Genomic DNA, 23,847 nt, shown 5'->3' on the forward strand with positions numbered 1-23,847 from the left:
TGATATTATTGTAGTACAAGTGAAGGTATTAAATTTGCAACTTTTGACTGCATCCTTCCATTTCCATGTAGTGAGTAGCATTGAGAGACACTATGTGAAGGTTAATTGTACACATCAGGCTCTTGTTCTGTGTGACTTTATATTAGGCTGAAAAATCAGCGTCACAAAGAAAACACACACACCACCATTTAATCACAGAATTCATACAGACAAATGTATATGCAACATTTTAGACACCAGTATTTCTCAAAACTCTTTATTCCTCTTGGCAGAAGGGTCCTGTCAGCAATATACACATATGTTTGACAACTTATAAATCCATATGGAATGATGCAACCCTACCTCCTGAATCTTCAAAAATTACAAGTTGTAAAAAAAATTATACATAACTATCCAGAAATTTATGTAATTATTGTTAAGATCATATGCAGTATAATAAATTTCATTTGCTGTAAAATAACAATAAATTAGACGTACTTAAATTTTAATCATAATTTTATTTTACATGTATAGGATTTACAGATTTTCAAGTCCTAACCTAGCCACAGGCATTTTGTAAACTCTGATAGTATATATGCCTAGCTTGCCAACTTGAAAATGTTGGCATGTTGAAGATTGATTGATCATTTTGATGCACATCAGCAATTTCAAGGTGACTAGGTAATAAAAGGTATCAGTATACCTGGTGAGATTTCTTACATGTTTGGAAGTACAGCTTCAAAGGGGCAATAGTAACAGTCCCTTTAAACCTTTAATATCTTTCCAGATAATCTTTTTTTACGCCAAATTGTTAAACATGGCACACATGGATCATGCAACAACTCGGAATAGTTTCAAAACTGTGAAAATTGTGTCCAAGGATATATAATAACAGTTCCTACTATCATAATATTCTTTCTTTAGGCCAAAATAGTTCAAGGCAACTAATATAGCTTACAAAATAAAAAAGAAACACACATACAATCTTTAAAATATTTTTTAAGCTTATATTTCCAAAAATGGTATACCACACTTTGAGAAATTTATGGATGGAACTTTTTCCATTCTTATTTGTGTACATCTGTCCTTGCACCCACCCTTTCCATGCTCTATTTTCATACACCTTTGCAGGCCACATGAAGCCCACAGCTTGGACACACCTAGTATACCCTATCTCAAGTGAAAACTCTGAAATCCTCTTGAGGTAAGCAAGTTAATGCCGTGTTCAACTCTAAAATTCTCTTGCTACAAGCAAGTTAACGCTGTATTTATAAGTCTATAAATATACTTGATCACAATTCAAACACAAAGCTCTATATCTGACTTTTATTCCATTACATATATGGATCCCCTCAACCACTGTTACATGCTCATGACAGTGAATTTCTGCACCTTTTTATAGTATAATGCTGGTAGCAGTATAATTTGTATTAGAAAAGCATGCAGACTCCTTATTTTTAATAATGCAGTTAAAATGACGCAAAATAAAACATGCCATAAAAAGCATTCCTGAATTAAAAAAGGTCATCATTAAATACCTTCTCAAGGAATTACCAACCAGATTTTTATACAACTATCTGGACATACAGGACAATTCTTTCATAAGGACTAAAGACAATAATTAAAATATCCACTACCACCAAACATGAGCATTCTGCCTTTAAAAAATGGTAACTGTAAAGTTTCTACTAATAAGACTTTTTTGAACACTTTAGGTTTTTCCTCTGAATGTTTTATTACTTGTATCAAATAATTTCATTTAATATCTTCTCTAAGCAGTAAATTTTACAGTTCAAGTCCTTCACTTTTTGTAAGGGAAATATGTGCAACATGAGTTTCTTGGTGACTCCTGTATACTAAGGACACTTGGCTATGAGGACACATTATCCTGTACCATGTATACCACATCTTGATTAGTTTACTCTTTTGAAACATTCATAGTGTTTTCACTGATGATTTGAACTGAGAGGTAAATGGTGTTCATTTTGTGAACTGTGATGGAGGAGTGAAGAAACCACCACCCTGTTTGCTAGCAGCTCGAGATGGGGCCAGACCTAGCATCTTCTGAATATTCTGCAAAGATAAGATGAAGAAAACAAATCAGATGTAATTTGATATTAATAAATGCACATTTTTCTTTGGGTATCAATCATCGTGGATTTAAAAGGAAAATAATAAAAATTATATTTTCATCTAAAATTGGGATATGCCTCTCAAGAGCATTGTTCACTAAATCATTAAATTTGTGGTTTGTGATAATTGACATCCTGATTAAAATCATATCTCCACTGTTCTATATGAAGGTCTGATGACAACTGCTTAAGGGTAATGTTCTGGTGACCTTTGAATTTAGCCAATGGAAATGCAACTTTCACAAATCTGAATCTAAATCAAATTGACCAGTACACATTAATGCTCTTCATCCACACTGCTCGGTCTCCAAATGTGAAGATATCAGACCTTTATCTGATTGGCTGATAAAATTAGCAATTATGGTAATAAACCAGAACATGCCCTAAGCAGTTGCTGTCAGATCTTCATGTATAACAGTGGAGATCTGATTTTAATCAGATTGTGATAATTAAGAAGTCCATGAAAAATGTTACCCTGTGTAGTATAATATATACTCACTTCTAGGGAAATAATATGAACCTAGATTTGTTGTCACATAATGCACCAGCAAATCTGGGCCTATGTGGTTAGGAGTAAAGAGTAAATCAAACAACACAAACCCTTATCTGCTAGCACATTATGTGATGGCAGATAATGGTCTGTGTTGTTTGCAGCTGGATTCAATTTAGAAGTGAGTGTATATGGTACATGGCAATCATGAAATACAGGTAAAACCAGTTATAACGCGATGCTCAGGGTCCAAACAATAACATCACGATATAAGCGGGATCATGTTAACAAATTTTTTGAGAAACTTCCCCAAAGAAATGTGCATTGAAGTTTCAATGTCATCAGTTTTAACTAACCTCTTGATCATATATCGTTTGTTCTGGAAAAGTTTGGAAGTTAAGGCAACATTAAATGCAGTACTGGGATTAAAAATCTGCTAGGGATATGAATAATTGGCTTTTCCAAGAGCATGTACTTAAGATGTTAAAAAGAGAGGTCACCTTAAATTAGGAAATGGGAACCATGCTGTCACCATTTTATAACCAGAAATGCATTATAATGAATCATGTTATAACAGGTTTTACCTGTAAATATAAAACATTATTCCACATATTACATTATATACTTAGTTCCGTGATAAGCACAACTACAAACTGTACAGACAGGTCTGCCACTGCATGATGCACTGGCACATCTGGATCAATGCAGTCTTTTAGAAGTAATCAGTAGATCAAACAACAGTCTCTAATCTGCTGGCGCATTATGAGACAGTCTATGGTGTCTGAAGTTGGACTCATAAGCAAGTGTATATAATAAAGTACAATTATATTAAATGTATTATTGAAAAGATTACAATTTTGCAGTGTATTGGAGAATCATCATGTTATTGACCATGTATTTAAGTTACTGGGTGAAATTTACTAGGCGTATGTTTCTACGTGACTGTCACATTAAACATGTATATCTATTTAGGCACTAGTTCTGCCTAGTTACTGGGGATTACTGACCAGTGGGTCTCAGTGATGGCTGTACAAGCTATGCAGTCTTTAACTAATAAACATTACTGGGCAGAAACCAATATGTACATATTAGACTTACTATGACTCACCTCTGACTTGTAGACCCAAGAATCTCTATGTTCTTGTAATACTCCGTTTGTTCAAGGAACTTACAATAGAACAAAAGTTATTCTGCACAAAGCATTTTCTCTGAGCCATAATGATCTTGCCCTTTAACCTTTTGACCCTCAAATCTATTGGCCTCTTCCATATCTTAACTATAAGCCCTCCACAAACTTTGGTGTAGAACTAACATTATCATGCAAAATAAAAGAGTTATCTTCCTTCAGTCACCTTGTCTTCTGACCTTTTGACCACAAATTAATTATGCCTTTTTCTTACCCAACATGCAAATCATCCACAGGTAGAAGACACATTCCTGAGAACTGAATTCTGCAGAGAAACCATTTTTCTTCTTTCAACCAAAGTGACCATATTGTTTGACACTACCCCCACACCCATCAATAGATTTCTATACTGCCCTAAGTGCAAGTCAAATTTTGGTCCAAGTATGTTGGAGAACTAATGTTCTTGTTCAGAAACAATTTTTCTTCTTTCATTCACAACGGCTCTGACTTTTGATCTGTTGACCTTAAAATCAAAAGACTTCTTCCATATCCAAAAAGCTATCCACAAGGTTTGTCCCCGGTATGCGATGTAAAAACTAATGCTTTTGTACAGAAATTATTTTCTTCTTCAATCAGTTATCCTGACCTTTAACCTTTTGATCCAAAAAATGATAGGCTTGTTTCCTTCTCCAGATGCAAACTATTCACAAAGGTTGGTCCAACTATATAATGTAGAACTCATTTTATTGTGCAGAAACCATGTTTCTTTTTTAGCCAGTGACCTTAACCTTTACCATTCATTTCCAAATAAATCAGGTTCCTCCTTACCCCAGCTTCAATACATCCACAAAGTCTGGTAACTGTAGAGGATAGAGAGCTCAAATTATTGTGCAGAAATAAAACTGGTTGTTGATTTGGGGGTTTTATGCCATCTTCCAGTGCATGGGCTATACATGGCAGAGCCCAGGAAAACCTGGTAATAAAACACAGAACCAAGGGAATCTACTGGCAAGCTGTCTCACATGCTAACATAGGACAAGCCTGTGACTAAAACCCATGTGGACAGAGATCAGATGGCAGTGATCAATAAAGGTGAACACTTAGACCACTCGGCCATCCAGGGCCATACTTTAAATTGGCAACAGACAGATGGACTCAAAGCACAATATAAAAAACACTCCACCTTATGGCGGGCATATAATTAACCATGTAACATTTTTTAAAAATGCAAATATTTAAAATTAATAAAATGTTCATACTAGGGGTACAGCATATACATAATTGTTTTATATTAATGTGAATCTTAGTTTAACTACCAGCAACTGGTTTTTTTCCAATGGATCAAGTCTAATCTCCATTGTATCTAGTTAGAGCATGTAAGTCTGATTCATCATGCATTACTAATCACTAATTGAATTATTTTATGTATGTCCATATGTTTGTCTCTCCATGTTTGTCCTTCAATCTCCTCTTTCCTTCCTTTTGACTGCCTATAAATGCAATTTCGATAACAGTTTAATTACAATCTGTGGGGAAATACCCAATATTTTTAGAATATTTAATATTTTGCTATTAATTTTTATAAATACTAATTAATGAAGACTTTGTAAGTGAAATTTATGTTTTAATTTTATCTTTCAACTGAGTTTTAATATAATCATCATAAATGTGATACTCTCGGTGTCTATTCAAATGTGGAAAGAGGCAGATGACTGTATCATTGATGCCTCCAATTGTTCCTCATAAACCTAATCAAATTCTGAATCGGTGTCTAAAATTGCTTTATTCTGACATCTGTTAAGATTTTAAGGGTTCTTCGACACAAAGACAAAAACTAATAAGTTAGGTGTCACTAGTGAATTACAGAGCATGTGTACGTCAGCATTATTTCTTATTATAATCACGCACTGTAGATTAACTATGAAGCTTTTGCAAATGACTAATACTTGGATTATTCTTCACAATTTGCAGTGATACATTTAACAAAAATTGCAATTAAAATAAAACATACAAATCTGATCTTTCTTTTCCTTTTGTGCATTTTTTCTTCATCCAGATGCATTGTTTCAAGACAGTGCAACATGCCACCAGTTTTTATTTGTACAAACAACATGAGTTGTATGACAGTGTTATAAACAAAACAGTAGTGATACTTAAAGTTTCTATCTTGAAGAATTAACTGGTGCAGCATTGTTTAGAAGCACATGGCTTTAGTTCATTTGTGTTTGCTTATGAGGGATACAAATGGTTCAATACTGAGGTAGGCAACTCAAAATTTACAAATGCACAAATCTGGAAGTACTGCATGTAAACTTCATTTATAATAAAAGTCTGTCTCAATTTATTAACTTTATTTGACTGCTTCTAGCATACATTAATATTGTAATCTATCATACTAATATTTACATTGAAGGATATTGTGACCCTCATATATCAAAGATGTTTGATCAACCCCACCCTGTCAATGTTAAGCAAAATGTGTTTTCCTCATTTTCTCATGCACTTGCTTATTCTGTGGCTAGTTTTAATGCCATTGTTAACATATTATTGGCTATATTATGTCAAGTACATGCTCCATGTCTGTGGCATGATGCCACAGTGCTAGATCCCTGTTAACTTTCATACTGTGGACATTGTAGCCATATGACTAAAAAATTGTTAAAGCTACATTAAAATTCCAAATTACATACACATGTCAAGGAAATGTAAGCCAAGTGCCTTTCCCAAGGACACACTGATGCTGCTGACTTGGGATGGCCTGGGAGGGTAATGAACCTGCAACCCTTGGATTACGAGTCTAATGCTCTGCTCACTGCCTAGCCATCATATAAACAAAGGGAAGCAATTCTCAAGGGTTACTGGTAATGCATTTCTACTCACTAGGGGATTACCATTAAACCTGGATGTTCCCACTTTATCTGAATGAAACCTTAATGGATGTTTACATTGTAGGGAAGAGTGGATGGGATTATTTGTAATGTGATCTGGTAAGTTTTATCAGAGAAACATAAGTTACTAAAATACTTGCTTTTAATATCAAATACATTACCTGATCAAATTACAGGAGGAGAGTAGATAGGAGAATACAAAGTGTCCTACCTCTACTTGAATCACTATAAGGATGAACTCCTCCTAATGTTAGTTTAGCACAACAAGGGATAATTTGTTTACACATGTGCGTTGGAGATTCTTATTGGATTCTGCACTTGATTTATTGTCTCAGTATCAAAACATTCCCAGGCAAATTCATGACTTGGTCAAATAATGTTTTCTCATCAATGGGGAGTGGTCACTGTCTGTACTGCTACCTATATCCCAACGAGATCCAGTTCTCTCCTTAGTGAGACCAAATCACACAAATAGAAGCTACAGATGGCAGAGAGGGCATGCCAGTATGCTAACTCTGCTATGTCACAAACTGAGACATTACATTCAAGCTCATGGAAGTTGCTCGTATGAAGTGAAATCTTCATTAGTGTACCTGATGCTGAGTACACTGATTTAATAACTCCCTTTAGCCTAGTACTTGTGGGGTTGTCTTGTATTTCTGGCATCCTTCAGCTTTGCTTCTCTCTACAGAAAAGAATAATTATCTGTTGGTGTGGCAAAATGTTCTTATGAAGGAAACCTGGTTGTGTCATTAGAATGACCGAACCATCAGAATGGAACTGCATGTATTTTGAATCCATGGATATCATTTGTAGCTCAATCACTCTGCATGTTGACGTTAGTATCATCATAAATTGCAAGTCTTGTATGATAGCTGCTTCAGTGAGGTGGGAAGACAGTGGCTCAAACTTAGATGGGTTTGGCCATGTTAAAACCCAGGAGTGATTCCATTTGGAATACTATTGATGCATTTGGAAGAAGACACAAAGTTGGTGTTTTAAGGGAGAAATAAACCAAGATGGACAAAATGTTGTTGTTGTTGAAGGGTTTAATGCCATTTTTCACACAAGATAGGCTATACATGGTGGCCAGTGGAGGAAGAATCCTGAAAAACCCTGGGCAGAACCACCAACCCATGAGAAGCTTGGACAAAATGTAGATAAGGGACTAGGTATGACTTTTCTACAGTGCTTATTCACCACACAATGAGGTAAGCAAGGTTGTTTATGTTGTGAACCAAGACCAAACTTTCCAAATATCATGGGCTTTGATTGGGGCTGAATGAATCAGAATATGAAAGTATGCACCAGACATGTCAAGACTGACTGCATACTCAATACATCTCTATTGCAGGTTCTGAATAAAGAACTGTCAACATCATTGGCCGTGTAGGGAGAAGGTGGAGGAGGGCATTCTGACGGAGACTAAATCCTATCAATTTCCTCCATCGCTGCCATGAACTAAATTACATTGTCATATTGGCCATATTAGCATGTTCTGGCATATACGTTTCTTCCCCTTTCAAGAGTCCAGGGATACAGTCCTTCATCTGGAAATGATAATGAAGCATCATCAGCATGCATCTTCATTTTTCAGATCGGATATGCCATTAGTAGTGATCGCATTATGGGATAATGTAACAAGTAATGTAATGTAAAAGTTTTCTATGAATTTTATCTGAATGGCCAGTCCAGTTGATAGGTCAGCCTGACAACTAATTATATAATTTGTGCAGTGTACCATTGATAACAGACTCCTAACCACTGCAGTCATACATAGCTCATCCATATGGCTTGCATGCTTGGATCAGTAGTTGGTGTACCAGAGATAACATATGCCTTGCAGTCTGACTGGCTGGTGTGGTAGGGTTGGTACAGTAGCAGAGCATGAGCATACTGGACAATTGCAAACCTTTGTGATGGACTCGTTTCTAAATACTCATGCAAGGATGGGGTACATGATACTTGTACACTTGCACTCCTCATGGGCAGTGACAAGTCTGACTGTAAACCTTCATGCCTCATAGGTAGGGTGATATCAATTTCAAGACATCACACCTCATGGGCAGTGACAAGTCTGACTGTAAATCTTCATGCCTCATATGTAGGGTGATAGTGATTTCAAGACATCACACCTCATGAGCAGTGACAAGTCTGACTGTAAACCTTCATGCCTCATAGGTAGGGTGATATTTATTTCAAGACATCACACATCATGGGCAGTGACAAGTCTGACTGTATACCTTCATGCCTCATAGGTAGGGTGATAGTGATTTCAAGACATCACACCTCATGGGCAGTGACAAGTCTGACTGTAAACCTTCATGCCTCATAGGTAGGGTGATAGTGATTTCAAGATATCACACCTCATGTGGCAGCATCTTAGGCTTTACATCAAAGCCCTAAAGTTATACTGTTCATATACAGTGGTGTGCCTTTTAGTGTATTCACTGATACAATATAATCTGGCACTGTTCTGCATCTTCATCAGGCGCTGGAGAGGGCAACTTGACATCAACCATGAGACTGATTAACAATTCAACTGTATTCATGGATAGAATATGTATTGGTGCTGTTTCTGCATCTGTATGGGAAGGGGTAGTGATGATGGAATGGGTATGTCAACATCCCCCATGAGTCTAAATAACAAGTTGTTTTGTTACTATTGTTTTGGACAATGCTTGTTTTGTGGCCCTTGAGTTGCTTTTTTTCAAAACACTGGACAAAATAATTCTGACCAAAGTGCAAGCAGCAATTGTATGTGAATATACATCATGTCAGCTCTCCATGACCTTAAATCATTTAAATTTCTTGCACTCGGTTGCCATCTCTGTAATAAAGAAGAGAAATAAAGAAGCACACACAATATATATATATATATATATATATATATAGCCCCAATTGAAATGAGTTAGAAGTGTAATAGTTAATAAGTACAGCACCCAAGACCAATCAGATTCACATATGACAATTAAAAAAAATGGCATGATATATGCAAAAATATAAATAAATTCACCAAGATTTATAAAAATGTTGCAGGGGGCCCCAAGTGGATGAGTGATCTAAAGCGCTCACCGTTATGGATCATTGCCATCTCACTTCTGTCTACACGGGTTCGAGTCTTGGGTTCAGCCAATGTGGGTCTATGAGAAAGCATGCTAGTAGCTTATCATGGGTTGTTGGTTCTTTCCGGACTTTTTCCGGATTCTTCCTCCACCATTTATAATGGCCACCATGAGATCCTATCTTGTGCTGAAAAATGGTGATAAACCCTACAAGAACAACAACTAAAAATGTTGCACCATACAAAACAACAATTTTTATTTACTATACCACTGAAAATAATGGATGAATGATGATATTTAAGTAAAAGATTAAATGCATTCTGTGAAGGACATCTTTATCGCTTGACAGCGAAGTGAAAACTGACATGTCCAGGTAGAAAGGTAGCCACATAAAGGGTAGATAGGGGCGATAATCTGCAAGAGTTGCTTCCCTTTGTATATGTAATAGAAGTCTACTCTTGGAGTGTTCTGTAGATATTATGAACTTTTAAGAGAATGGTGGACGGGCTTGTGTGTGACTTTGTAACTACTAAATATCTTTCTGTGGGGCAATAAAATGAGAATTATTCAAAAGGACTGTTAGGATGCTTGGAACTTAAATGTTTCAGTTTCAATTAAATCATACAGTAATAAAACGTATGTGGTCTGTATGGGGGTGCACTACTAATGTTATGAACTTTTGAAAGAGTGACAGATGTAAGGTGAAGTTGTTTGCATTTGCAACATGCACAATGGAGATAATGTTGAATGAATTACCAAATATACAAAATGTAAAATAAATTATCAGCTCTTCTTTTTACAATTTACCTCTGAAGTCCAGGAATTATAAAGAACCAAGAGGAGGTAGCAGTGTTTTTTTTAATAGGTTCAGCTCTGAAATAAGGACAGGATGTATGCAATATAAATAATACTATGCCAAATTAAGCTAACTAAAGGTTCTTTTAAGAATACCTAAGAAATGCAAGGTCGTTTTTTTTAAAATAGCAAGTATATCAGTGAGGAAATCCAGGGAAATTCTTTTTTTCCATTTTTTTAAGAATCTATCCCTATGCAAACTATGCAACTGTACAATGACACCTTTCCGATAGATCTGTATTTGGAGGTAGCAATGAAAGTAATCTAATATTTCTGCTGAGTCATAGCAATCTTGACCTTCAACTTTCTGACCCCCAAATCAATACATTTCTTTATTAATACAAGTTCAAGCTTTACACAACATATCCAGGTCTGTCATGTAGAAGTACAATTACTGTGCAGAGAACTTTCTTTTTTCAATTATGGTGAACTTGAACTTTGGTTGAACCAGTATAAATAAATAAGAAATTATTTCACTGAAGTGATGAATGCCTATGATAAATTATGCATTTCAAACTGACTTCATAACACTTCATACCTGTCTGATGGACATGGTGCAGAGTATGTACAGAAATATAAAGGAACAGTCTGTGTAGTCATCCCCAGCCAAGTTCCTGTGGGATATTCCTTGTAGAAGAGAAATGGGTACAAAAGGAAGTTTAGCTACCACACGCCCATCAAATCTGAAATATTATAAGAAAATCATCATTTAAAACGTAACATATCGCTTATACATCAAGTCCAACTGTAAACTGCACTGATGCAGAAACTGCTGTTGCATGATGCACCAGGAGATCTGAGTCTATGCAGTTTGTTAGAGGCAATGTACATGTACAGTGTCAAATTGCACTGAACACAAAAGCTTATGTTCCAATACAATACATACCACAATAAACTGGTCTTCTTTTACTGCATTTGTAAAAAGATAATAGCTCCATGTTGTAATCACAATATATAACTTTTTTCAACCTGCACTCTGAACACTTGTAAATATTCATTCCATTATCAATGCTAACTGCAGTGAAAATAATACTGGATTAATGACAAGTCTGCAAAATCTTTCACATCAATTATTTGTCTTCTGATTTTTTAAAATAAATTCATCTTGTATTGATCCCTGACTGGGTGCATTAATGTCTCATTCGGTGTATTGTGATACAGGTGGTCAATATATGATATATATTTTGTTTTTATAAAAATAATTATATGTTTTTATGTGTTGCTACAACCCTAGGGTACCCTGCAGCCAGAGCATTTGTTACTTACATGGAGTTGAACATACTGAGAAGAGCAGTAAAGGCAAAACCAATGGCAAACATGGACTTCATCTTTACCTTTGGAAGAAATAAAGAAGATAATGAATTATACATATATGTCACAAAAACACCCAGCAGAATTTTGCAATTTGATCTGCAAACATATATATATATATATATATAGCCAACCTCAGATACAACAAACCAATGAGAGCCTTCAGAAACACTCATTTGCTCCAAAATTTATGAAAACTGAATCTCAATTGCAATTGTAGACTTTATATACGCCAGGCAATAATTTGATGCCTACTGTCTATACTTGCTAATAAGTCGAGTCCAAATGCAAACAGCATTGACCCTGAGCTGTCATTACATAATGTATTCGTAGATCAGGGTTTATGTTGTTTGTTCTACTGATTACTCTAACAAACTGCATAGACCCAAATCTGTTGGTGCATTATGTAGTAGCAGATCTTAGTTTGTGCAGCTTGCAGTTGGACTCGACTTCTGGATGGACTTCATTAATTTCTTGCCACCTCTATTATCATACTTCTGATTTTTTCAAAATTGTACTGAATGTAAGACAGATTTTTAAGTTCAACCAATATTTCTGTTTGAATTTACCTCTTGTTTTTCATCATTAAAAATCTGATCTGTTCAATTAATTGTTAATATTTATTCTCCTCTTTGCTGTCAATTCCAAGGCCATTTGATGTTGAAAAAATATACCAAATATAAAATTGAAAAATGAAAGACAATGGCAAACAAAACTCACTCTGAGTACCATCTTCGGACTGTAGAAAATTTAATATATATATATAAAAGTCAAATCTCTTTTCCATTCCTCCGAAAGAATCACTGATGAATGCATATATTTTACACATACAACACTCCATCATTAATATGTGCTTTCTTAAAATGTGTTTCTGGAAATAATGCTGTATTATTATGGACTCCAAGAGCAAAATCAAACCATTATATTTATTACTGGTCTATCAAATGGTGAAGGAAAACAACATGAATCTTAGTATTGTATGTTTGTTTCCTTTTTAAAAAATTATTATTTGATAAATTTTGATCATTCCTGCTATACCTTAGTTTTGGTTCATACGTGATTCTTGCTATACTGTGATTTGGTAAATAGCTCACTTCATACTATTGTGCAGTTCTGTAAATAAAGCGACCAACAGATATGGATCCAACTATCATGTTATAACAAAAAAGATTCAAATAAATGCAATTTAATTAGAATTTATAAAATTCAATATTAATAAAAGTTTTTTTTATTACCATTGATAAATCTCTATTGTTGTTTTTCAGTTTTTCCTCTTGTCGTTCTGAAAAAATGAAAAATAAAAATAAACAAATACACAGCAAGCTTCCAAGTATAATATAAAGTTTTCAGTTTTCATGATTGCTCATCTATTACATGAAGTATCATGAATAGTCACTATTAAGTCAAGACCAACTGCAAACAAAGACCCTGATCTATTGTTGCATAATGCACCAGCATATCAGGGTCTATGCTGTTTGTTCTACTGAAGACTCCTAACAAACTGTGAATATTCAAACTTGATGGCGCATTATTCATTGTAACTCAGCACTTAGCACTTGCAAACTGAACTTAATAGCATATATGCTTTATCTTTATGATTACCGGTAGGCACGATTTGTTTTATAACCAGGGGTGTGGGAAAAACAATCCTTGATTATACAATGACACTGTATATGAAAAGGCCACCCTTAGGATTCAAATTTTGAGTTAGATACTCAGCACAGCCTCATGTCTGATGCAAAATAGGTCAAATTTCCCTATCCTAGACCAATGCATATGATGAAATCTATTAATCTTTAACAGCTGTAAAGTTAGAAAGCATAAAGGCAAACGTGACTAAAACCTAACCTAGTGACCTTAAAGATAGAACATCAAATACTGAGGTACGACTCTGGTTCCATTTTCTTTAAAAGTATAGACTGGTTCACTAAGTTCCCAGTTTATCAATAAAATTAAAAAAGTACAGCAAAGTTTTAAAAAAAATCATCTGTTTTCTTGAAAATGGAGTTATATACAGTTGCTATAAATAGCAAATAAGGAAACTACTCTTACACTATTCTTACAAAGCAGTCACCTATTTAAGATTATTCTCAAATTTATATGAATGGATTTAAACAGAGGATAATAAAAATGACAAAAACAACTTTTTACTGCCTTACTTTTATTTTTAATGAACAAAAAAAAGCATAATCCATATACTGGTAGTCTTGCATAAGAGGTAATTTGGTGAAAAATAGCATAATGATTACACCAAAAACGTAATTGTTGGCATGTGTGTGCATCCTCCATGCCGAGCTGATAGGTCAGTATTTGAACTGTTGCCTGCACCCCATGAGGGCTCCATAAAATCATATACCTCACCTTCAAACTGCATCATGGTGCATGCAACTTTCAAAACTAACTTATTTTAAACCCCCAAAGTCTCAGCAGGGGCAACAATCACCGCAGGAATATGATACCTATAATGCTGCAATTCATCTCTAGGTTGGTTTATTTTCTCTAATTCTCCATAATCCAAAATCTCTTTAGTTTTTAATATTTGCTGACTTGAAAGTTTCATGCACCATCAATCAATAAGTATAACTACCATACATACTTTCATATAAATGAAGTCAACTGCAAACTGCACAGAGACTGTATAATGTACTGGCAAATTTAGGTTAATGACTCTGATCTGCTGGTACATTATGCAATGGCAGCGTCGATGTCTGTGATTGTACTTGACTTATAAAGCAAGTATATACAGTATTTTTTATGCTTAAATATTTTGCTTGGAGAATTTCATATCTTAAAAACATTTTTTAAATATTTGTGCAAAGAAATGAGCTTAAAATTAAAGATATTTTTTTTACCAATAGTTACTCATTACCCAAATATAAGTAATAACAAGAGTCCTTCAAAGGAACTGATGCTCAACGGACCAAAGATAATTCCCAGGAATTCAAGATAACTGCTAAGTGCTGAAACTATCTCTGATATTTTTGAACTACAACAAGATTGTCAAATTAGCCAATGAAGTGGGCATATTGGATGTAGGATGATATCCATTTTCATTTAGGATCAACCTGACATCAGAAGAAGCATTCTCAAGAAAACCCAATTTCAGTGTGAGAAGTAGCAATAAGATTGAAACCATACAAGAAATTAGACTGGCACAATTCTTTTTCTCTCATTTAAAGCCAACTAGACATCATAATAAGTATTTGAGTGAAAATCCCATACTGATGTGACCAGAATCAGTAGCAATAACATGATTTTCTAGATGGATTTTTATTTAGGACCGATTTGACCATGGAATGAATGTGTGTGTAAAGTTTCATGGCAATCTTCCAAGTAGTTTAGAAGGAGTAATGATAACAAACTTGGATCATGACCAGTGGAGCTATAAAAGTGCATAAAAATAACAAATAATATAGTATCTTAAATTACTGCTGGAATCTCAAATACTTGAGTGACTTTACCTATTTTCTTTTTTTGACTCCTGTCAGATACTTCAGAACTTGTTTCTTTTTGCTTTTCCACTGAAATTGAAGTATATCAACAAATATAAAAACTTCAAGTGAAGCAGTTAACTTTCATCAGCATCATCTGTGATTATAATTTTGATGTCATAGAACGTTACATTTGCATTTTACATTGACACAAATGTTTAAAACCTAGTGCAAACAATTATTTTGAAGTTTAGTAAGCGAAGGTAAATTGTGAATCAAGGCAAACACTATTATCAAAATAAAATTATGATTTTATCCATTGCAAGGTAGGAAAATCAATATGACCTGGACAGGTACAAAAAAGTATTACTTAAACTTCTTCATGATTCATGTGTCATTTAATTAGAATCTTCAATACAGACTGGTAAAAAAAAATTTGGTCAATTTCCATCAAAGCAAGGTTGAAAAGCATGATCAAGGTACCAAAACCCAATAACAGTGAGGATCATCAATTGTTTACTTAATAATAACCGAAGCATACAGAGGTAAGATTATTACATACATCAATTTTAATAACTTCAATAATTGCCAGGTGTCTTCATTTAGCAAACAAAGATAAAAAGAAAGCAGAAGTTTGTCTTTTTTGTAACAAATCTAACTTGCTTTTAAAAAAATCCCATACTTTACTTTACTTATTTTTAAAAGACTTCATTTAGATATCATGTTACCATTTTTTTGGGTGAACTTAAAACCCAACTGGAACAACTTAAAAATTTTGCAGTCAGAATGCCCTTGGGCAAGCTGAGCTTTTATAGAATTTTTCAAGCCATGCAAAAGAGTATTTTCTTGAAGTTACAAGTCTGAGTCAATTATCTTCAAGTTACATGTCAGAGTCAATTATCTTCAAGTTAAATGTCTAAGTCAATTATCTTTAAGTAGCATGTTAGGGTCAATTAGCATGACAGGTACAAGAAACATTATACAAGTACATAATTATATACTAATATATACTTACATTTTTTACTTTGTTTTTCTACTTCTGCCTTCAATTTCTTATATTTCTCTGTTCTGTATACCAGCAACCAGGTCAAACCTAAAATAACAAAGGATAAAATGAGCACATAAATATAAATTTAACTATTTAGAAAAAGTTAAACCCATCACTATGAAGTCCTTGCTAAATCCAACTAAATACAAGCACATTCAGTGTTCGTTCCAGAAGAAGAAAAAAGTGGGTTGCAAAAGCACTAACCAGGTCAAAAAAGTGGATTTTAAAGACCCCTAACATGCAAAGTGGTGTAATTTGGAAAACAACAGGGGTTAAAAATACTGTTTCTCATCTATTCAAGAAAATTCAAACACATTTCATTATCATTATTATTCTTACCTCCCCTGGTAAGTGCTTTTGTTCCATGATCTGAATTGCGATTGCTTGAGTAATGATTCCCCGTTTGGGCATTTGATTTTGCATTCTTTTCCTTCATGTAAGCCACTTTGGAAATAAATGCAGCAGATATCTGGCAGAGGAGTTTATTTTCTTTTCTTCGTTACATTATCTATCCCTGATCATTAACTACCATGGGTCATGAACTTGTATTCAAGCTAATCAAAATCAGTAAGGCATTATTATCAACCAATAAAATTAAGTTGTCTCATGCTTCTTTGGCAATGAGTGCATTATATTTAGTAAGCCAGCTTGTGATGTGATTGATTTAGTCCAAAGTGAACCATTAAAAATCTTGTATCTTTATTGGGAGAGGGCTTTTTGATCTGCCATAGAGGCAACTTTTTTGCACCAATGATGCTAAATAAGGTTCAGACTAAAATGACTAAAATGAACTCTGCATATTGCTGATAACTAGATCTCAAGGTTGCCAGGGCCAGAATGTTGAGCCCACAATCAAAGAAATGGTGTAAAACATGTTACCTTGACCCAACATTCAATGGGACAAGCAAACTTCTTGTGGGGGTGGGGGGGCACTCACCAATTATGTACTTTTGAGAGAGTGATGTATATAAGGTGAAATTGTTTGCATTTAAAACATGCACAGTGGAAAGAATGTTGGCATACCTCTATACTACTTTAACGTAATGTGGCTGACATTTTTTTGGATACTGTACTTACGGAAATTGTAAATGATCTAAGCACACTGTTAACTAAAATGACTGCTCCCTTGTGCTCCAAAAATCAGCCTGAATTTGTCTAAAGTACACTACTCTTAGCAGCTATTAAAATAGAGAAAATGAATTTTGCCAGACTAGACAATACCAGCTTCTGAAAGTGCAATGAATAAGTTACCAAATATATAAAATGTAAAACAAAGTTATTGGCTCTTTCTTATAAAATTTAACTTTAAAGTTCAGGAAGTGAAAATGACCAAGTGGAGCTGGCACTTTTTGAAAGGTGCACATCTGGAGTAAGGCCAAGCTGTATACTCTCTAACCCATATTACACCAATCAATCATACACCAAAATAAAGGGAATTAAAGGTTCTTTGAACTATACCTAAGATATACCAGGTTTTTTTTAAATAGCCAGTATAACCAGTGAGGAAAGTCGGGGAAATTCTTTTTCTTTAAAATTATAACCATATGCAAAATATGAAACTGTAAAGTGCCACCATAATAAATTGATTTAGTTTCAAAAATATTCATCCCAAGTAAGAACAAAATTTATCACAGAATTACGGAATTAAAAGCTAAAGAAAAACTGTTACCAAAACCTTAGCACAAATATTCTTCTCTGCAAGACATACACGTAAATGTGCATGTTCTAGAATAAATTGTCTCTGCTTAATAACAAATCAATTCAGTAGGAAGAATAAATTGTCTCTGCTTAATAACAAATCAACTCAGTAGGAAGAATAAATTGTCTCTGCTTAATAACAAATCAACTCAGTAGGAAGAATAAATTGTCTCTGCTTAATAACAAAACAACTCAGTAGGAAGAATAAATTGTCTCTGCTTAATAACAAATCAACTCAGTAGGAAGAATAAACTGTCTCTGCTTAATAACAAATCAACTCAGTAGGAAGAATAAATTGTCTCTGCTTATTAACAAATCAACTCAGTAGGAAGAAAATCCATCACTGGGTTTATGGCATAAGAAAAACGAAAAAACTGAAACCAAACCGTATGCACATTTTCTATGACTACAACCTTGACCCTAAGGTCAAAGGGACAAGCATGTACATGTCACAGAATGAACTGTCTTTTCTTCACAATGATTCATCCTATGTATGAAGGTAAAATAAGCAAATGATAAATCTTTAACCAAAACCATAATACACATTTCTATGAATGATCAAAGAACACAACAGTGTATCACATAATAAATTCTTTTTACTTTATATTTATTCATCCAAAGTACAAGAAAATGATGACACTTTTAACCAAACATCTGAACACAAATCTCTTATGATGGTGACTTTGTTTCAGGGTCAAAGAGGCAAGTGAGTATGTCACTGAATGAACTGTCTTAGCTTCATAATGATTCATGTCAAGTATAATAAGAATTCATCAAGGGTTTTAAAAAATATATGCAAATGATGAAAGCTTTATCCAAAACCATAACTGTTGATACAAATGAAAACAAAACTGACAGTAAAGTGGCTATTATGTCACACTTCCCACAATCATGGGCTTGGAAAAAACATTTTTTTCTCTCACTAAACCAAACTTTCTTTCAATGCATAGACCATTATCATGGCTCCCCTCCTACGTAAAATGAGTTAGAAATGTTTCTCATACACTTCTAATTTCACACAAGTGAGTCAGCCTTTTGTTTTCATGGGAATAAGCAGTAGTGGCATGCAAATCTACTTACTCAAAATACTTCTCTTATCATCTCTTTGATTACTTTGGAAAGGTGTGTTGGAATTTTGCAGAAGTTCGATTCTCTGTGGACATATATATTTGAAACTGTACTTTTGTCCATACCAAAAACCTACTTGTCTGCATTTTGTATTTATAAATATTAAAATAATATAACTCTATATTAAAAATGTATATATTACAAGGTGATTTTGGAAGGACTTAACTGGATTCCAACCACTAAAATACACTGGCAGCTACCACTAAACTACACTGGTAGCTACCACTAAACTACACTGGTAGCTACTACTAAACTACACTGGTAGCTACCACTAAACTAAACTGGTAGCTACCACTAAACTACACTGGTAGCTACCACTAAACTACACTGGTAGCTACCCTGAAATGCTCTTATCATACTAGTGATCATTTTATATCTTCGTCATGCATGTTGTTTTTTTTGTACATTTCAGGTACCCTTTATCTTTCCCTATGCCACTTGGCCAGCCAAACAACAAACTGCTCAGTGTTTTAACCATTCTCACTCAAGCACCGCAATAACTTTCACCATTGGCCTTTACAATTAATAAGTACAAATCTATTCTATGGTTTAAAGATCTTTTTAAAAATATCGTTTTAACCAATTACATTTATTCAAGGTAACTTTCCAAGTATAATCAAATAATGAATGTAATAAACACTTTCACTGGCTATGACACTTAATGCACTGATCGGATGTATTATAGATAAAGTAATACTTCATTTTACTATGTCAACTAGCAAAAACCAAAAATGAGAGAGTATCCTCTTACGATGACAGACTACATTTTTTGACATAACCTGAGAGCTTACTTGTCCACAGACAAGAAGCTATATACGAATATGTTTGCCAGAAGTCAAGATGTCCAACTCAGACTATGGATTTCAATACGGTTGTTAGGGCTTCCTGACAGTGTATACTCCTTTCAAAAGGCTTCCCAGATGAACTTTGTTCTGGTAACCAAGATGTTTGTAAGTTCAAAGTATCTTAACAAAATGGAGCATGAATCTATGCGATGTTTACTCCAGACTGTGCTCTTTACCATTTAGCACAGTGAAATGGCACATGTAAACATCATAAACAAGTTGTAAAAAGCAACACAAAAAAAACCCATCTACATCATTTGCAAGCTTGTACAGTCTTGACTATTAGGTATGTACATACATTAAGTCAGCAAAATCCTTATTTTTATCAACTCTGGCCATGTGGCAAGCTTCTTGCTGATCAGGATTACTGCATCCTTTGACTGGGTTATAAACAAGTAAATCATGATGAAGTAGAGAATTTCTGACCTTGTCATGCTGAATACCTAGTCAGTGAAGGTGAAAATTACTGATGTTCCATAACAAAATCAAGGACTATTTATTTAGAGGCTGTAGAAGACCATTAATTGAAAAAAAATTTAACGACACTTGATGCATTGCCTCCATATCAGATACTAGAACCAGGAGTGAATTCTACTGATCAGGCATAAACAAAGCACATGTACCAGGTAAATGGACTAATCATACCACCATGGATCCAAATAAAATGGCTGACTTTTAAACTGTCCAAACCGAAACATGTGATATCATTTTATAATAACTGTAAAGACATTTAAAAGAAGACACCCATGACTGAGTTATGTGTAGGCACAATGTTTTATTAACATTTATCTGTAGAAAATAATCCTGAAATAATTTAGTTTCAGTGAGAATATACTACTATAAAATGAATGCAGTAATTTACAGCTATTATAATTTACAGTAATCATAAAATGACTGCAGTAATTTACAGAAATTTAAAGTAAATGTTCATAACTTTGGTGGTGTAATACGATTGTAATGATTTTGTGGTAGATGATAAACTTAGAGGCAGGGCCACCTAAATATGAACCATGGGACATCATTTCTTGGAATTCAGGTGAAAACACTGATTAGAAATGCCTAGCATTCAATGGGCTGTTGAACACCATTTCTCAAAGCACAATCGGCTGTATATGGTGGTCAGTATAACTGGTGGAGAAAGAGCCAGTGAAAACCTTGTAAGAATTACCGACCCACAGGAAGCTAAAAGCAGCTTTCTCGCATATCTACAGCAGTTGAGCCCAAGACTTGAACTCATGCAGATAGAAGTGAAATGGCAAGGATTGGCAATCTGATTAAAATCCAATTTCTATTGTCCTACTTGAAAATCTGAAAGTGACTGAGTCACTGCCTGCGGGTCATATTCTGGTTATCTATGCTACTACCACAGTTGCTAATTTTATCAGCCAATCAAATGAAGTCTTATATCTTCCCATTTGGGAGACTGAGCAGTACTGCTGAAGAGTATCAATGAGTGCTGAGCAATCTGATTCACTTTCAGATTTCTGAAAGCTGTATTTCCATTGTTTAATTCAAAGGTGGCCAGACATGACCCCTAAGCAGTCGCTGTCTGATTTTCACATGGGGCAGTGAAGATCTGATTTTAATTATACTGCAGTGATCGGTAAAGGCGATTGCTTTAGACCACTTGGCCACAGAGAATTCCTTGCCCCCATATCAAGACCTTGTCCTGCTGATGAGTGTATGTGTGATGATTTAAATTTTTTTTTTTACATAGCTTTAACAATTTTTCAGTCATATTGCTATGATATCTACTGTTCTCAGTGACGTCTACCACAAGGGAATCATGCCAACAGACAGGCAGCATCATGTCCCACCCAGTCATATTATCCTGACACCAGGCTGACCAGTCCTAACACTAGCCTCGTAATGCTGAGTGTCGAATGAGGCAAACACTGCTAGCACCATTTTTATAAGTCTTTGGTATGACTTGACCAGGGTTTTATCCGTGACCTCCAGCATCCGAGGCAGACACTAACCACTTAGGCCTCTGACACAGTCCATTTTCATGATAAGAAATAAGCTATCACATCACCTCCAATGCAAAAGTGAGCAAGAACAAAGAGATGAATAGACAGTGTTGATGTGCCATGTTTTTGTTCCAATGTCAACTTTATTATGGTCAGCACACGCAGACACATCCTAGAATATACACACTCAGACACATCCTAGAATGCATACTTGGCATCTAAATTTCTAAATTAAAATCTTATACAAGTCACCCAAAGATGGCCATGGGTCCAACACAGGTGGCAAGCTAAGTTTTGAAAAAGTGACAAAAATTCTGCAGATTACTCCTATGATCCATTTTGACACCAGACCCTGTCTATTGTACTATATAAGACAAACACCCTTTCATGCTTGACCTGCGATCTAAAGCTACTATATGTCCAAGAAGGTATTTTTACACAATTTATAGCTTATTTGACTCCCAACATATTCTTCTATTCACAAAATCACAGAAATTTTGCATAAACTGAAGTTTGATGAAATTTATGAATTAAATGACTAAGTTTTGCACATTTTTTTATACATCCCTTGATGCCCCTCGTTATTACAATCTGTTAGGTGGGATACAAATAAATGGGAGGCTGTTCGAATACTATCTTGTGATTTTGCACTGTGAATTGTTGTGGCTAGCACCTCGATCTACATTTAATTATAACGTCATAACTGGAAGGACCTGGGGGAAAAACACTACCACATTTATGCTATAAAAAAACTGTTCACACAAGTACTCCTATTTCTCTTGCAAAAAGAGGAAAAAGGAAGGAAGAGATCAAGTCATCTGCAACAACGTAGTCAACCAATCCTCGAAAATAGGTAACTCTTAAGCTAGAAATCATTTAAATAGTTATTATTATATTAGCGGTGAAACATTAAAATGACTGTTGTGATCGACATACCTTCTCCTAAAAGGGCAGTGCAGATAGAAATAAACACAATCAGGAGACAATCGGCTAACATTTTGCTATCTTGAACTGATGCCGTCTCACCGGAAATTAGGACATAGACTGATTCTACATATGAATGGGAACCTCAGTTAGCGTTAAATCAATTACAACGTGATATAAACCAGACATGTACGCTAAATACATAAGCATGCGCGATTGAACGATCCAAAATTAAATACAAAGAATCTGAATAAGAAAGATTTTCCGTCCATTGAACGAGCACAAATTATATTAATGAGTAATAAGAAAAAACAAAATGTATATCGTGCAGTTTCATTAGATATGGCAAACTCTGGTAGACAATAAACAAATTCCGTACTTATTGTTCATTATTGATTTATATGGACTTAACACACAGGGGCTTGTATCGTTGCTTACAATTTACCCGTCATACATGTAAGACCTGACGCTGATATTTATGTTTTGGGCACTAAAACAAAACCAGTGTGTGTTATGTCTTACATTGTACTACTAACATGTACTATATTATATAGTACATGTATGACAGGTAAATTGTAATCAACGATACGAGCCCTGTCCTTTCACAGTGGTGGCCAGATACTATACATGGTCAAGAAAAGAGTACGCCGAATCTTATCGTAACAACATAAGGTACAGCGAATTTATTCATCAACATGCGTAGCTTTGACTGAGACATCACAGCTCGCGACATTAAATGCGGATTGTACTAGATCACCACTTTGTCCAGATGTGTAATGGCGTGTTTTAGTGAATTAAAAAAGTGAACTTTTCATGCTCAAAGTAATTCTCTAATGAAGCTTTTTCAATTTATTTCAAGAAAGCACTTTATTCACAAGTGATTCCAGTACTCATCTTAAATTAAGTATTAATCAGAGGCGTAGCTGGGGGGGGGGGGGGGGGGCAGGGGGGTACATA

At 34.8% G+C, this 23,847-nt stretch overlaps 1 protein-coding gene across 1 annotated transcript; it reads right to left on the bottom strand.

Moving 5' to 3' along the window:
* Window positions 1-1,291: 1,291 nt before the first annotated feature.
* On the bottom strand, window positions 1,292-23,059 carry LOC149778815 (calcium load-activated calcium channel-like). The gene is made up of 7 exons (XM_089939575.1): window positions 22,903-23,059; window positions 16,293-16,370; window positions 15,308-15,367; window positions 13,082-13,128; window positions 11,802-11,869; window positions 11,074-11,218; window positions 1,292-2,052 (listed from the first exon to the last, which is right to left on the bottom strand). The coding sequence occupies exons 1-7, from the start codon at window positions 22,961-22,963 to the stop codon at window positions 1,960-1,962; spliced, it is 552 nt and encodes a 183-aa protein (XP_089795701.1). The 5' UTR covers window positions 22,964-23,059; the 3' UTR covers window positions 1,292-1,959.
* Window positions 23,060-23,847: the final 788 nt, after the last annotated feature.

The sequence above is a fragment of the Sinohyriopsis cumingii genome, chromosome 17, assembly GCF_028554795.1.
Source record: "Sinohyriopsis cumingii isolate HCF-2022 chromosome 17, ASM2855479v2, whole genome shotgun sequence".
Lineage (NCBI taxonomy): Eukaryota > Metazoa > Mollusca > Bivalvia > Unionida > Unionidae > Sinohyriopsis > Sinohyriopsis cumingii.

What these genes read in the sequence shown, in the direction of transcription:
- LOC149778815 (XM_089939575.1), bottom strand. Translation starts at nt 22,963, where the DNA reads ATGTTAGCCGATTGTCTCCTGATTGTGTTTATTTCTATCTGCACTGCC. An exon ending in CACTGCCCTTTTAGGAGAAG is followed by an intron (nt 16,371 to 22,902) that starts GTATGTCGATCA and finishes TTGTTATTTTAG; the next exon opens with GTTTGACCTGGTTGCTGGTA. An exon ending in GAGTCAAAAAAAGAAAATAG is followed by an intron (nt 13,129 to 15,307) that starts GTAAAGTCACTC and finishes TCATTTTTTCAG; the next exon opens with AACGACAAGAGGAAAAACTG.